General features: G+C 29.9%; 2 protein-coding genes across 7 annotated transcripts in view; one reads left to right on the plus strand and one right to left on the minus strand.

Moving 5' to 3' along the window:
• The window catches only part of LOC149032904 (fatty acyl-CoA reductase wat-like), a 103,295-nt gene that overhangs the window by 60,398 nt on the left and 26,812 nt on the right, over positions 1-16,085 (plus strand). The window lies entirely within an intron of this gene.
• LOC149032905 (putative fatty acyl-CoA reductase CG5065) lies at positions 8,229-12,337 on the minus strand. Of its 5 annotated transcripts, none has more exons than XM_089171659.1 (8): positions 12,120-12,337; positions 11,386-11,565; positions 10,672-10,765; positions 10,342-10,588; positions 10,053-10,198; positions 9,288-9,983; positions 8,944-9,201; positions 8,229-8,855 (listed from the first exon to the last, which is right to left on the minus strand). In XM_089171659.1, exons 4-6 carry the CDS (start codon positions 10,555-10,557, stop codon positions 9,677-9,679), a joined length of 669 nt encoding a protein of 222 aa, XP_089027785.1. In that variant the 5' UTR covers positions 10,558-10,588; positions 10,672-10,765; positions 11,386-11,565; positions 12,120-12,337; the 3' UTR covers positions 8,229-8,855; positions 8,944-9,201; positions 9,288-9,676. The 5 variants fall into 5 exon arrangements, with proteins under 5 accessions (XP_089027785.1, XP_089027787.1, XP_089027786.1 ...); XM_089171661.1 differs by having other exon boundaries at positions 10,342-10,577; positions 10,662-10,765; XM_089171660.1 differs by having other exon boundaries at positions 10,662-10,765.

The following is a 16,085-nucleotide window of genomic DNA, read 5'->3' on the forward strand; positions in this document are numbered from 1 at the left end:
TTGAAAACGGATTCACGTTCGGATACAAACAACTTACAAGCGTAACGGCCAGGATAGAAGAGAGTTTCAGATGTCGAGGGAGCCCCTTTTAAGGGAAATTGGAACAAGGAATGTTCTAGAAAAAGGGCGTTTTTTCATAGGTTAAGGGTTTCTTATTGGTGTTCCCACGGTGCAGTGGGGGATTGCCTAAAATTCCAAATTTTATGCTCGGCGTAATAAAATAGAAATCTTAAATTAGTATGAAGCGCAGGTGTAGGTTATATCTACTAAACCTTGCAGGTTTAAACAGGTTTTCCAAGGGATCAAGAGAATACACCCAAGCAGGTATAGTTCACGTTGGGCCTAACAGTTCGATGAAATTGACTTTATTAGGTTGGTGCGTATGAAATGTCGGATTCTTAAGTGATTGTATAAAACTGCATATCTTTCTTCAAAAGCTGTTTATTCAATCAAAGTATGCTTCATTCGCTTCAATACACTTCTCCCAACGAGATTTTAAAGCGTAGATGCCTGTCTTAAAAAAATTTTGGTCTTTAGAATTAATAAACTCTGATATCGAGTTTTTTAGACTGTCTTCATTTTCATAGTGTTTGCCCCTTAAAAACAGCTCTAAATGCTTGAAAAAATGAAAATCGGTCGGCGAGAGATCCGGTGAATATGGTGGATGCTGCAAAACTTCATATTCCAGTTCGTTCAGTTTCGCAATTGTTTTGTGCGATGTATGCGGCCGAGCGTTGTCATGGAGCAGTAGCGGGCCATGCTGATTCACAAGCGATGGGCGTACAATTTTTAACTTATCGTGCATCTCATCAATGTACTGGCAGTACTTTTCGGCCGTAATTGTCTCCCTAGGTCGAAGGAACGAATAATGGATTACCCCAGCCGCGTTCCACCAAACTGTGATCAAAATCTTCCGTGGATGAAGCGATGGCCTTGGAGTATGGGCACAAACCTCATCCTTCTCAATCCACCGAGCACACCTCTTTCTATTGTCATAAAGAACCCATTTTTCATCACACGTAATGATCCGATCGAAAAATGGCTCTCGGTGAAATCGGGTTAGCAATGATGAGCATACGTTTAACCGATCCAGCTTATTTCGCTCTGTCAGTGCGTGCGGTACCCACTTGTCCATCTTCTTAACCTTGCCAATCTCAGAAAGGTGTCTCAATATCGTTGTATGGTCAACTTTCATCCAGATAGCAAGTTCCCTCGTGGATACGGCTGGATCCGCTTCCACTAGAGCCTTCAGGTCATCATTCTTCACAGACGTTTTGGGTCTTCTGCGCGGCTCATTTTGCAGTGAAAAATCGCCAGTCCGAAATTTTTCGAACCAACGCTGCACTTTCCGATCGTTAACCGTATTCTCCCCAAACGCTTGGTTTATGTTGCGTGCAGCTTTTGCAGCACTATTACCAAGTTTGTACTCATATAAGAAAATGACGCGAATGTCGGCAGAATTCATATCGGCAATAAACTCAAAAGAAATAACAAAAGGGAAGACCTTCGAGAAAACCTATTTTGCTGAAATGAGTCTCTGGCAATGGACAATACGACTATGAATGAGGTTATGCCAAAGACAAAAGTATAACGAAAACAGGGAGACAAACGTCCGCATGTAAAGAGAATCCGACATTTCATACGCACCAACCTAATAGGATATTTTTTCTCGATATTTTTGTGTATTTTTTCGTTCACCATCTCTAGGAATAATTTACCCATTTCGTTATCCGGTACTTCGATTATATTTGCTAGATACTCGAATTTATTTAACAACCACCAAAAAATCTTATTTTTATTTCTTTCATCATATTATGTCTTTCGAAGTATATCATTTAGATAATGTGCTGTTTCATCGTCGTCTTTTAGTGAATCATTATCGACATCCATTTTTCTTTAACCAGAAATCGCTGTATATTGTTTATTATACTTATATCGATATTATTTTAAAAGTTTTTAATAGTGATTTTTTCCGCTGTGATCAATTGCTTGAATACACTGTTTTTCAAGTAATTCAAAACACTTTAAAAAAAAAAACTAATAAAAGATATATATATTTTTTTATTTTTTTATTTTTTAGGCTTATTTGTGCGTAAAGATTGAAGTGTTTTAATGTTTGTTAAAAAGTTGTTTATAAATTATAAGGATTACGCGAATAAACGTTATTAATTTCAATTAATATCTTAACGACTCAATGCATGATTAACAACTAATCCATTTAAATATTACTGCTCACAGATAAATTTAGTGTGGAGACTTTATTTCAGCGTCCTACGTTTTTCATTAATATGAATAATAATAATATACTATAACGCTCCGTCTACGTGTTGCTATGGCTTTGTTATAAAACGTTTATTTAATATAATTTTAAGCTATTTTATGTGGTCAAATTAATATTCACTAATAATTTAGACAATTAAAAATAATCGTAAAACAACATAAAATTTTAAACTCTAATTTTAATACATCTTAAATTAAAGTAACATTGTTTTTCTTTGTCCAAACCACAAATTGACATTGTTTGGATTAGAAATTTATCAAATGAGAAAAATGATTTTATCACTTAGACGTTTTTAAATTTATTGTAATGTTTTCATTGAATATCAGAATTTAGGAATACAGGTTTTTATTCCTAATTCATTCGCCTCTACCGATGACCATAAATAAGTTTTATGGTTTAACATTCCCGGCTTAGATCTAGAAAATTAATGTTTACCTCTTGAGAAACTATTTATTGCATGCACACGTTTGCGGAAACCGTAAAATTTATTAGTGTTAGCGAAATACAGGGTAAAATATATATATATATATATATTTGCTTTTATATTATATTTATTATATATATATATATATTTTTTTTTTTTCATTAATAAAATAAAATATATATATTTGCTTTTCACTTATCTTATCTTACGAAAATTGCTTCATCGAACCTCGCGAAATTGCGTAATTTTCTTTATCACTTTTTTTTTTAAATATACCCTTATATTTTTTTTCCACTGTTCGATTCCTTTTTTTTATTCTGCGTTAAAAAGTATCAAATGAGGGTCATTGCAATGTCAATAGTTTACGAGATATTCGAAGTTTTATAACAGTAATGTATTTTATTACAATAAATGTTCGAATGTTTTTCCATTTCATTCTAAACAATTAGATGCGCACATTCTATTGCGCTTTTTTACATATTTCATTACATTTTTTATTTGATTTGAATTGATATTGGAACAATACATTGTTATACGCTCCTTATATAACTTCCAATATCTCGTAAACTATTGTCATTTCGATGACCTTCACCTAATACTTTTTAACGCAGAATAAAAAAAAAATCGAACAGTGTAAAAAAAGAAATATACATTTTTATTTAAAAAAAAGTGCAACTGCATCTAGCCGGTGCATCAATACATCTTCAAAAAAAGTAGGGTCATAGAAAGTTGACAATTGTTGTGCCAAATAACTTTTCCTTTGTGATTGTCTTTTATTGTTACTTGAAAAAAAGGTGTTTTACGCCACCGTTTTAAAAATGACCCTGTATTACAACAACTTTTACTTACCTCTTAAACTCCATAAAAAGTGCTGGTCAACGGTATTTCGAAATTCTACAAGTTCCTTGGCACATTGAGCTAAGTTTAAAAGATTTTCTTACATATTCCATACATATAATCTCGTAGCTTAATACTCATGCGTTTACATCCTTCCTATACTCATTATACGTCATTGGACAATAACTCTCAACTACATCTTGTTAATACTTAATCAATCATCAATTCGTTATTTTTGAACGATTACATTTCATTATCCTTTAATTAGCTACATACTTGGCGCGATTCTAGCAATGAAGTTTATTTATACTTTATTCTAGGACATCCTTTATTCTAGGGTATCTTTAATTACGTATATCTAGTCATTCATTCAATCAGGAGCATAGTTTCGCAAGTTACATCGTTTCAAAGCAAAAATATTTAAGAATTATCTTTGCTTCTATAAGGTTCTAAAGAGTAACTTTTCCGTTGCGCCTACGTGACCTTTACCAGCGTCTCCTAGCTTTGCGACACTCAGTCGCGGGAAAAGGTTTAATGACTTGAAGGGGTTAATATTCGGTTGCAAAGGGGGATGGTCATTCTCCAGGATCTTGGTGAGGTTTGCCTACTTGCGTCGTGGGTGGCATTTTTATGACAGGCTTCATATGTAAAATATAGGCGGAGGTTCTGGACATTGTGAAGTGGGAGGAAATCCTTGGGGAGGTCTTATTTTTATTAGTAGCGCTTCTATGCCTATGCGTCAATAAAATTTATGAGTTAGCTGATTGGTCCACGGAAGAAAATTGGAGCATATTGGTGGCTATTAAGAACCTTTTAGTTTGATACATGATGAGTCTCGAATTTTACTCTTTTCCTTTGACATTTATTTACTCTTTGATTGCCCTTAAACGTTTATTAAGAGGAAGGTCCCTGTTCAGCAATAAATATTACTGGCGCTACGGAAAATCTTGGAGTAGTGTCAGACTTTAATGTATAAAATTCGTACTTAATATTCTAGGAAAAGGTTCTTCGAGGGATGATTTAATGGTTCCGACTTGTGCCTTGCACGGGACAGTCCTTCCAATAGTTTATTTCAATAAAGAAAATGAATATTCAAGAATTCCGAGTAATAGTTATTCTTTTATATGTACTACTTATAATTGTTTCTAATGTTATTTGGTGAACTACTGGAATGGTTTCTCGCGCAACTGGATTTGAATTACTGCGAAAAATTTGGGTGGCGAATCGTGGCGGAACGTCACACTTTCATATACCAAAACTTTGTATTGATATTAATTAAACCGGCTGCATAAAAAATTTACAAAAAAACCCTTTTTTTACCCTCTAAGGTGACGTGTCCCCTTAAATTTAATTTTTTTATTTACTATATTATCACTTGATAGTTAACAATATTTAGGCCCTACTTTATATAAACTGTATTTTTATGTCTTCTAAAGTCGATGGGCAGTTTAGGTCCACAACTCACATAAAGATAATTCATGCCAATTGATAGAAAGTATTATAAATTAACGAAATATACAACAACACGATAACCTTGAATGTCTGTGTTTTCAAACACATTTTCCTTAATATAATATTTGACTATGTTTTGAAATGTTTTGTTTACGAGATACGTGCACATAATGATAAAAGTGATCTAAGTCATATATCTCTTGTTTCGAGTTATTTAAAGATTTATACTTGAACACTATATAAATTCTATACAATATTGGAATAACAAACATTATCTAACGATTAATTTTTGTTAATATCGTGAAAAAACATTGAATTTATATAGATTATAATAATGTAGTGCGTAATAACTGATAAACTCATTTTTATTAATTCTGACTTAGACCACTTTCTTAATTGTGGGCACATATCATCTATAAATAATTAAAATTTATTTTCATCGAAATGATTAATTTTCTAAACTGTGCTAATTAAACAATTTGTCCTCTTGTTGATAAGGGGGAGGACAGTAGTATATATTATTAAAATATAAAAAAATTTTTTACCACCTAGTAGAGTAGGGGAAGCAGGGGTAATAGCGCTCTCTAGGTAATGGCGCTTACCTCTATAACTTTGTCAAAATGGAACTTAGCAACACGCAGCGTCGCGTGAATCGCGGGGGGCAGGTTCCTCTAAAGAACCTTTAGAAAAGACGCGCCATGCATATTGCTGGACTGAAAATTTGGGGGAAAGCTTCCGATCCAACGCGCAGCCATGTTTATCTTAAGTATGTATTAACGGCTGTGGTTAGTTTAAGATTGGAATACTTTTAGTTTTTATTGTGATATTTATAATTAATTGTTTTTTCTTTTTTTTTTTAGTAGTTTTCTATAAGTTTAAGTTTAATTTACTCATTTAATAATTACAAGTATAAATATAAAAAACCTAACCTATAACCTATCGTTTGTTTACGGACTAAAATGTATGAATCATTCGCGTGCGATTACGTGACTACACGAGTTTCTGTCCCCCAAAAATGCTATATTGTTTATACATTGTACATGCTAGTTTCGACATACAATATTTCTCACCTGCATGTGAGGCTCTGAATTTTTCATTAATCTATATGAAGGTCTTTTGCTAAAAGCAAAATGGTATTTTATTCTTATTTTGAAACATTAATTTTTTTATGTTTATGTTTTATAAATATGTAAATTAATTGTAAATTAAAAAAAAATAATTGTATCTTTTTTATAAGTATGAAAGTGGAATAAAACCTGCTGACGAAGAGACCATTATGTCTTTTGTTGCTGAAGATCTATCTATATGAAAATCTATGAGGGCTCAAATAGAGAGAATGAATGCAATTTTAAGAGAATATAAATCGTATTCAGCAGCTTCAGAATATTGAAGCAAATACAATGTTTCATAATCATGAAACTAATTAAACATGGAAAAAGTTGTATATGTTTAAAAAAAAATAAGTAATGAACTGCACATAGCATAAGTGAGTAGTCAGAATTGTACATTTGAAATAAAATAAATTTGTATTATTTATATGAATATATCTATATTAATTTAATCATTTGTTCCGTTATGAAAATATTATAAAATTATAAATAATAATATTACATTATTATTAATAATGCACAATATATTTGCAGCAAATGCGTAAATTAAATGTTTAAAACTCTTTATTTCATAGTCGCAGATCCATAAAATTTGATATGACGTTTACAGTTCTCATAATAATTTTTCGCGCAGTACTAACGAACATTGAAAAATGTTCAATTATTTGATACTTAGCACAGCAACAATTTGGAAAATTAATGTTGATTTTCTCAAATAATACTTTTAGTAAATCAAATGTATTTTTCAATATGTTTTCAAACAGATATCAATAGTTGTCTACGACTATTACACGATTTCAATAAAATTTCTTATTCATTCATTCACAAACAATTAAAAAAATTGCAAATAATAACGATTAAACTCACAGACTAACACTCACTACATATGTTTTTTTAAACTGTCCGCTCACTCGAGAAGCAAAGATGGCGGATGAGAATACTCATCTCTATAGTGCTCTAGCGCGGGTGTTATAGACTATAGTTTTATGAGAGCTGGGCATTCGATAACGGCGGACCTGTACTGTAAACAGTTAGAAGAAATGATGAGGCAGCTGCAAATTATTCAGCTTAGATTGGTCCACAGGGACAGACCAATCCTTCTGCAGGAGAACGCTCGACCACACGTTGCAAGATCGACGTTACTTAAACTACAGGCACTGGACCTAGAAACACTTTGTCACCTACTGTACTCACCAGATGTCGCGCAGACATGCTACCATTTTTTTCAAACTTTAGACAATTTTTTACAAGGAAACACATTTAGTTCCCAACATGCAATGGAAAATGCCTTTCGCGATTTTATCACCAGCTGCTCTCCAGATTTTTTCGCTACAGGTATTAATCGCTATCGTTAAAAAGGCAACGTTGTATTGATGGTTTAGGTGCATATTTTGATTAATTATATTATTTATTGCCAGAGATATAATAAACTAAACTTTCAGTCTTAAATCAGACATTTCGTACTTAATGACGAATAGTTAACAAATTCATATAAAAATTTATTGACATACTTCTAACTCTCGGACATCATTTTTTTGTCACATATATTTATTTATTCACAATCGATAATTGAATGTCTATCAAATACATGGGCGGTCATAGCTTTTTTACTTTAATTAAAACATTTAGACCGATCGTTTTGAAAGTGGTTAAGTCCACTTTCTCTTGTTTTGAGATAATTAAAGATTATCATATCAATGATTACTCAATTTCTTTTGCCGACCAATTTTAAATTGTATAAAACATGGGCACTTTTTAAGAAGTTAAATATTAACTAGTTATCCACATAAAAAGTTTACAATAAATTAAGCATAAATTATGTGATATCTCTTTTTTTTTTTTAAATAGACTTAAACCACATTCAAAATAAACGATCCATTTAAACTATTTTTAAAGAATTGTACATGTAAAGATTTTCTATTAAATATATAAACATATTATCGATGCAGCATTCGTAATTACATATTATTCGCATTATTTTAATTTTTTAAGCACTGCTGAACTTTGCGCGGAGCTGTTTTTTTGTACAAAAGGGTTCAACAGACAATGCCGTTCTCTACAAAAGTATATTAAAATAAAGTATTTATTGGTAGAATAATAATTTTTCTTTAAAATATATCACATATAGTCTAACGTTAAAAATTTATTTTAATAATTAATATTACATGTATTACATAATATGATATATTTTAATAGATGTCATCCGCGAAAGTCAGTATAGTGGTGCGTAGTGCCTAAGAGGTAATTGGTTATATAAATGTTAGGAGTTAAGGAATTTCTTCTTATAAGGAACTATTTGTAGTTATTGTATTCTTTATGAGAGAGGACCGATGGATAAGTTTTTATTTTTTTATTTCCATTTTTTCTACGTTCTTAATCATTCTAAGTAAACATTAAACATTTTATCATTTCACTTATAATCATCACATATTATTTGAACTATAAAAACAGATCCGTACTTCTATATAATTGCTAATAGTTTTAACGTGTAGACATCTTCTCTTCAAAAAATGAAGACAATGAATCTAATAGCAAAAATATTTCAAACCTATAGGGAAAATTACTTATATTCTAAAAAAACCATTATCCTATTCTATCTGCTAATAATTATAAAAAGATCATTTTGTTGTCGTTTTTCACAGATTGTCAAAAATAAAACATGTAAGTAAAAATAAAATATAATAAAGAATATAAAATCCAAAGAATCAAAAAATAACTAAACCACTTCAACGTATAATGAGCTATTATCAACCTGGAAACGATAAACAATAAAAGAGTAATTAATTATACATAGGATAAAGATAATATTTTTCATAAAAAAAAGATAATAAAACATTTACCTTCTATAAAAAGGTCTCGATTCTTCAACCGTATCCATTGGGTCTTTAATTAAAAATACTCGCAATCCCCTGATGTAAGTAATAAAAAAACACTTCCAATCAATATCAGCAACATTAAAGAAGAAATTACTTTTATCTACAATAGATAATTTGTCCCATAACTTCAAGACATTATCGTTTGTAAATTCCCATTCATTCATTGTGAAGAAACTTATTACATGTTTAAACTTCTCTATTTTTCTGTAGACATTTAGCAGTCTAAAAAAAAGCCATTAATTTATTTATGCTCTATTTCATCGACGGATAATAAATAGCTTGTTAATCAAAATATTATTATAAATTACATTGGCTTTCTTCCACTGAGATATAAAAAAGAGTCCACTATTATTGCTGGTATCCAGTGTAAAAAAATCGTCATAAAGATATAGAAATAATAGTTTTTGATAGGCCATAATGAGCCGTACCAAAGCACTTTTTTCGACGGGACTTGAAGTCCCTCAAAAATTACATTTCTTATTATACTATCATAAGTAATTGGTCTTTGAACGGAGGAAACAGAATTATAAACTGGAATCTCATCGTCAACAGGTAAGTACTTATTATCACTGCTGGAAACATTAACACTCTGTGATATGTATCTGCAAAAAAAGTTCTAACTTATTTAATGTAAATGATATTTTAAGAGATTAAGTAAAAGTCTATTTTAGTAGTACATAAAAAAAGGAGATACAAATTACCGATTTTGTGCAACATCCCATGCTGCAGCAATAATGTTGTTGACAACATAATCGGCAGGAATCATATCGATAGTTAAGTCTTTATCACAATACAGTGTTCGTAAAATACCTTTCGAGGAACCAAAAACAACACCTGTAATACCATTCAAATTGTTTATCCAGCCAGCAATTGGTTCCTTTTCTGTGCATACAACAACGGATGGCCGAACAATGCAAGTTGGAATTCCATTAGAATATTGCCGTACTGTATCTTCACAGATTGCCTTTGAAAATGCGTAACTGTTAGGCCACTTCCCCAGTAGCCTGTAGAACAAACGAATATGCCTATAGACTAATGTCTTAAAGAATGCAATAGGTTTCATGTTATATTACTTTGGGGTGATTAAATCTAATTGGTCTTCGGTTAAAATCTCTGTCAATCTAATTATGTCTTTTGTCTTCATAGGTGGCTTATACAATTTTTCTTCGATTTTATTATAAACACAGTGCGAGTAAGCTGTTGAAACATAAACAAAGGCCTAAAGAACAAAATTATTATAAAATTAGAACAATTTATTTTTAGAATTAAACTAAGTTTTATATATAAATAAATTGATCTAGTCGGGAACTGTGCTTAAACATACGAATTTTTATACGGATGATTTAACTAGGAAAAAAATACCTTTAAGCTTTTCATCTCTTGTGCAAGCAAGAGAAGATCCCTTGTTCCTCTAATATTTGTATTAACTATAATACGAATATTGTCCAGAAAACGTACTGATGCTGCACTGTGAAAAATTACATCGGTATCTTTAATGCGATCGCGGTCCCTCTCTGACAATCCTACATTCAATAGACTCGTGTCTCCTTCAATCACAATAATCTTCTTTTTCAACATCTTTTTGCTCTCTCTTTAACCTATCAAAAATCTAAGGATTTAAATATTAATTGTAATACTGGTGACATCTTTTATTACGATCATAATAAATACATATTGTTTACCGTTACTCACAACATCATTGAAATACTCTTTAAATCGAGTTTGCGGATCCTTCTGTTTCTTTGCCCTTACCAGCAAATAAATCGTTGTTATTTCTGGACAACATCTGCAAACCGCAGCAATTGCATTTATAGTAAAAGTTTTTAGCGGAAATTTATTTCTTATAAAATAAAACATTATTGTGTCAAAGCTTATATATAGAAGTAAAGCGAGAAGTAGAAAAAGAGAAAAATAAAGAATAATAATCGTTATCTTTAAATAAAGGTACTATTAGATAGATATATGTTCTAGCAAATAAATCTGTAAAAACAAATAGTTATCTTTTTGCATGACAAAAATTCTATGCTATTTTCCTTATTTAGAAAGCTTACATTGCTTCGAAAGATAAAATTAATTAATAGACTTCAAACTTGAACAATATTTGTTGGTATTTATTTCACACAATATGAATCTCAAGGAGAATAAAACTACTAACAAAAACTATCCGATTGTACATACAATCCTAATTTATTTAAAATTTATGATTATAAGCTTATATTGAATGTACTGACTTAATTAAGAACGAAATAGTATATTTCTCACCTAGGAGGTAAAGTAAGAAATGTCTCAGAGTACATGTAATTGTTGACCGAGGCGAACGTCAACAACGCGAAGCATCGGCCAACAATTACATGTACTCTGAGACATCTCTTACTTTACCTCCCTTGGTGAGCAATATACCATTACCTTAAAAGTTTTTCCATTATAAGTCGTCCTATAAATCCTAAGCCTCCTGTTATAAAAATTTTCTTTCCAGAATAAAATGTAGCAATTTCACCTTGTTGAATATAATAAATTGGCTCTTCTACCATCGGAAATAGTTCCTCTTGATACGTTTGTCCGCTTAATGATGCCATTTTTTGAATTCTTTTAAAATAAAAAAAAATATTAAATACAAATAAAGTAAAAAAAATTTCACTTAATAGTATTTATTGAAGACAGACAAATCTAAAATATAATAATTATTTATATGTGATTGAAATAGATGCTTTTATTTCTAATTAGGCTTCAAAGTTGTTAGTTTTTAAATAAATGGAGAATTCAGTTTTTATTTATTTTTTAAATTATTTTTTTCTATAGTAACAAACAAAAATAAAATAAGTCTATTTATTCTAATAAAGTAATTATTTTATAAAATTAAAAGTTTTTTGACATAACGTTTGAAAATAAACATGCCAATGAATATTTCTGACTGAAGCTATTCTCATATTCTATGGCCTTTTTAGTGTTTCATTCAATATAAAATCACAATAAATTCTTATCCATCTTTTTAGTTTTATTCGAAACATAAATTGAAATTGAGAACTTAGTTCGTTTCTCCTTTTACCTTATTTATAGGTATTACACTTTTTTAAAAAATTTGATCTTTTGTGAATTTCACAGTTGGGAATAGTATAGAATAGAAAAAATAAAAAACTTACCTATTTATCTCAACAACTTTTATCACAATGAATATAATAAAATATGTCGACAAGTTTTTCGATTTTAAACTATTAAAGAAAAACTTTTATTAACTTTTTATCTTATGAAGAACTAAGTATGTTTGTTAGTTATTAAAAAGATTATAATAAACTAAGTATTAAAAATGGCCTCTTCATAAAAATATCTATTAAACTTTTTCTTAAGTAACCTAGTTCAACTCCAATTAATGTTTGAATAATAAAAGTTAGTCGGTCTCTGCATTTATATAGAGATAATCCCACTTACGTACAATGTGCACGTTTGATATTATCAATTTGCATACAATACAACAGAAATCAACATAGTCATCGTGAGAATGTTCGTTTTACAATAACATGCTAATTGAATTATTCTAAATTTTACACAGTCTCATACCAATGTTTTATCGTAAACTATTACCATTTTGATCACGATTCACTCTTGAAGAAAACTAGCAATTTAGACAGCGTACAGTAGTCCCAAATTTATAATATGTTTCCAAAAAATGACAATATAGTTTATTATTTTTGAAAATTAATATATGAATTTTTTTTAAGTACTTGACTACAAATCTAATATTAGTTGTTTAACAAAAAGAATGGGAAACAAAAAACTAAAGATAATACTTATGTCAATTTAAATGAAAGTAATGTTATTTGTGGCGAGATCGTTATTTTAAACGTGACCTTTTTTATTGTAATTATCGATAGGATTGTTAAATCTGTGGTAGATAGGTAAACATGAACTACTATTCACGAGATAATTTTTTTGATAATAAAGACTATTATTTAGGTAAATTATAAGAAAATTACTTAGTTTCTTTTTTTTCCGTTTGCAGTCTTTGACGTTAGATTGTCACTTAAAGATGGTATTAATCTCTTATTTTAATTAAAGATTTTTATACAAAATTTTTTCATAGGGTCTAATATGTTATCCATAGATAAGAAAAACTGAGTGATTCTTATAAGTGTCGAGAACTATATATATAGACGTATTTCTATCAATTGTTATCGCATTCAGCATTTATCTTAATTGATACAATTTGGATATTGATCGATTCTGTTAGCTACCCCCATAACAAGATAGTATCGGTGCTCTTAGGTATATATGGTAACAATATTATAATAAATAATTTCTACAATTATCTTACTCTTGATACTGTGCATTCAGCTGAATCTCTCGAAACTTATTTTTTTTAAGGTTACACTTCGAACACATATAATCTGCGTACAATATTCTTTTTTTAAATATAAATAATAAAATGGATTTTTGCGAAAATTAAATGTCAATAAAGAATCTTTGACTATGGATCAGGAAGTACAGAAACCATTTCGCGGTGAGACTTTAATCGGTATTGATCGTGGTATACGACATCGCTTATCTTAACATTCAATGACCATCGACTTTTTATTGGACATCGGAATAAGAATCTGAAATAAACAAATCATTGAAATATTAATTAGTGTCGTGATCTTGATTTGTATACAACTACTAATTTTAATAAACGTTCTTTTGTACCAGTTGATCATTCACCGGATGCAGAATAAAACTCTGGCGCGATATTTCTAAATTTAATTGTAAACTTTGTAACAAAAATAATGCTTAGCGAATGTGACTGTACAAAATTATAATAGTTTACATATTTAATTAATGTTCTCTTTTTTCCTTCTTCTGACAATTCGTTTTTTTCGAAATAATGAAAAGAAAAACTTCGTTCTTTTATTCAAATAACTTGTAAAAATATGTAAATGTATGCATATTTGAAATAAACGTTTAAAGTGTATATAAATAGATAGTTTTATTAATTTTAGTAATCAAGTACTGTACTAATCTGTAAAAAAATAAAAATATAATCTATTATTTAATTATTTAATATGAAAATTCGTAACACATACAAATCTTAAGAAGTTTCACTTGAGTCGCCTTGAAATTCTAAGCGTTTTTCTTTCTAACGATATTTTTTAATCTAAATAACTAGTCTTGACAATCTATTACAACATGTGTTACTAATATTGAAAGCACGGAACCAGATACCAGGAGGGCGATCGACAAAGAAAAATAACTAGCAAATAGAAATGAAAATAAAAAGAAAAGATTATTTTTGGAAATACGCCGCTAAGAGTCGTTATTTTCGCTGATGTCTAGCGACCCTTTAGGAGGGACGCCCTATAAACATTGCTGGACTGAAAATTTGGGGGGACAGCTTCCGATCAACACGCAGCCATGTTTATCTTTAGTATGTATTAACAGCTGTGGTTAGTTTAGGTTTGGAATTCTTATAGTTTTTATAGTGATATTTATGTTTAATTGTTTTTTTTTTTTTTTTTTTTTTTTGTAGCTTTCTATAAGTGTAAGTTTAATTTACTCATTTAATAATTGCAAGTACAAATGTACAAACCTAACCTATAACTTATCGTTTGTTTACAGACCTATTGTCTTTTATCAAATCAAACTTAATTGAATCTTTCTTATTGAATTTATAATAATTTTTGTGTGTAACCTATTCTATTTTAATATAAATTTATAATTATCATTAAATATTGTTCTATTTTTTTTGTATTTGATGCAATTCGTTATTTCATAATTATTTCAATTTTTGAATATTTCGCGCGCAATCTCGTGAATACATGAGATCCTGTCCATCAGCAATCTACATGGTGCGTCCCTCCTATAGGGTTTCTACTGATGTCAGGTTTATAACGTCATATTTTTCAATGACAATTGTTAACAATACTGCATCATTAGCAATTGTATTAATGTTTTTTTTATCTATAAAAAGTAATATTTATTTCAAAATGGTAAATAAATTTAAGGATTTACAAGTGGACAAGTCAAGGATCGTAATAAGAATGCTTAATTAAATCGGAGAAATACGTCTGTATTTACTGTACCACAGGTAATATAACCTTAATTGATAGTTATTAAATACTAATATAAAAAATGCAATTTCGTTTGTTTTTTTTCGTTATCGATTAATGCTATTTTCATTTACCAACCGAAACGTCGGTAATTTTTGAAACAAGATCCGAACGTTATCATCCACTATAAATTATATTTCCTTAAATTATTTTTTGTTTACCACTTTGGGAGCTTTTCTAATAATTAATGGTATCAAATCTTTTAATAAATAGAAAAAAAATAGCTTCGATGTTCAAAAAGAAAATAAATTTTCTAATTTGAAATACGAGTTAAGACTAGGAATAGGAATGACTTTTTCATCATAGATGATTAACAAGATATGAATGGTTGTTTAAGAATATATTTGCAGCTACTTATAGTTTTTTTACTTATTTAATAAAATTCCTATACCAAATTACGTAGTCAAAGTTACGTATGTTCTCTTCTATAAAGAGATGATGAAGAGGTGAGCGAGCATAGCGGTATTTTCGTTAGTCCCGTTAGATAATACTTAAAGGGACTGTAAGGCTTGTTCTGATCGTAATATGTCTGTAGGTAGGCGGGAAGTAACATGTTATTGTGATATGCGTCCTGATAAACCTAAGATGCATCTTTGGTATTGTTTTACGAAATATTATACAAAAACTAATTACAGAGTATAATAATTTTCAAATTTTGTAGTTTTTGATGAAAAAAAAATAAATTGGAAAAATTTGATTATTTGTATAAGTTTGTTTGCTTATAAATAACTTTAAAATACTTACATGTAAAATGTTTCCCTAATTTGGCCGAAATCGTCTTGAGTGCAAGGGTTAAATAAACAACTTTTGTGAAAAGAAATGTAGTATTATATACAGTAGATCAGAAAAACTAGATGAATAATATAAGTGCTTAACAACTTCTCTAACACTTTGAGCGCCACGTCCGCCACCAGTGGCAGACACTAGACTTTTCGTTAGGCCGCGTCAGTCAGTGCTGGCTGACTGAGTACAACATGGATATTTCTAAGCAACGCGCATGGCCTGACGGGAATTCCTTAAAAATGAGCG

The sequence above is a fragment of the Polistes dominula genome, unplaced genomic scaffold (genome assembly GCF_049000335.1).
Source record: "Polistes dominula isolate Pdom_NZ unplaced genomic scaffold, Pdom_raw_medaka contig_26, whole genome shotgun sequence".
Classification (NCBI taxonomy): domain Eukaryota; kingdom Metazoa; phylum Arthropoda; class Insecta; order Hymenoptera; family Vespidae; genus Polistes; species Polistes dominula.

Coding starts and splice junctions, on each gene's coding strand:
- LOC149032905 (XM_089171659.1), bottom strand. CDS start 10,557: ATGTTGAAAAAGAAGATTATTGTGATTGAAGGAGACACGAGTCTATTG. Junction 10,199..10,341: donor AAGAGATGAAAAGCTTAAAG/GTATTTTTTTCC, acceptor TTTGTTCTTTAG/GCCTTTGTTTATGTTTCAAC. Junction 9,984..10,052: donor TTAGATTTAATCACCCCAAA/GTAATATAACAT, acceptor TTTGTTCTACAG/GCTACTGGGGAAGTGGCCTA.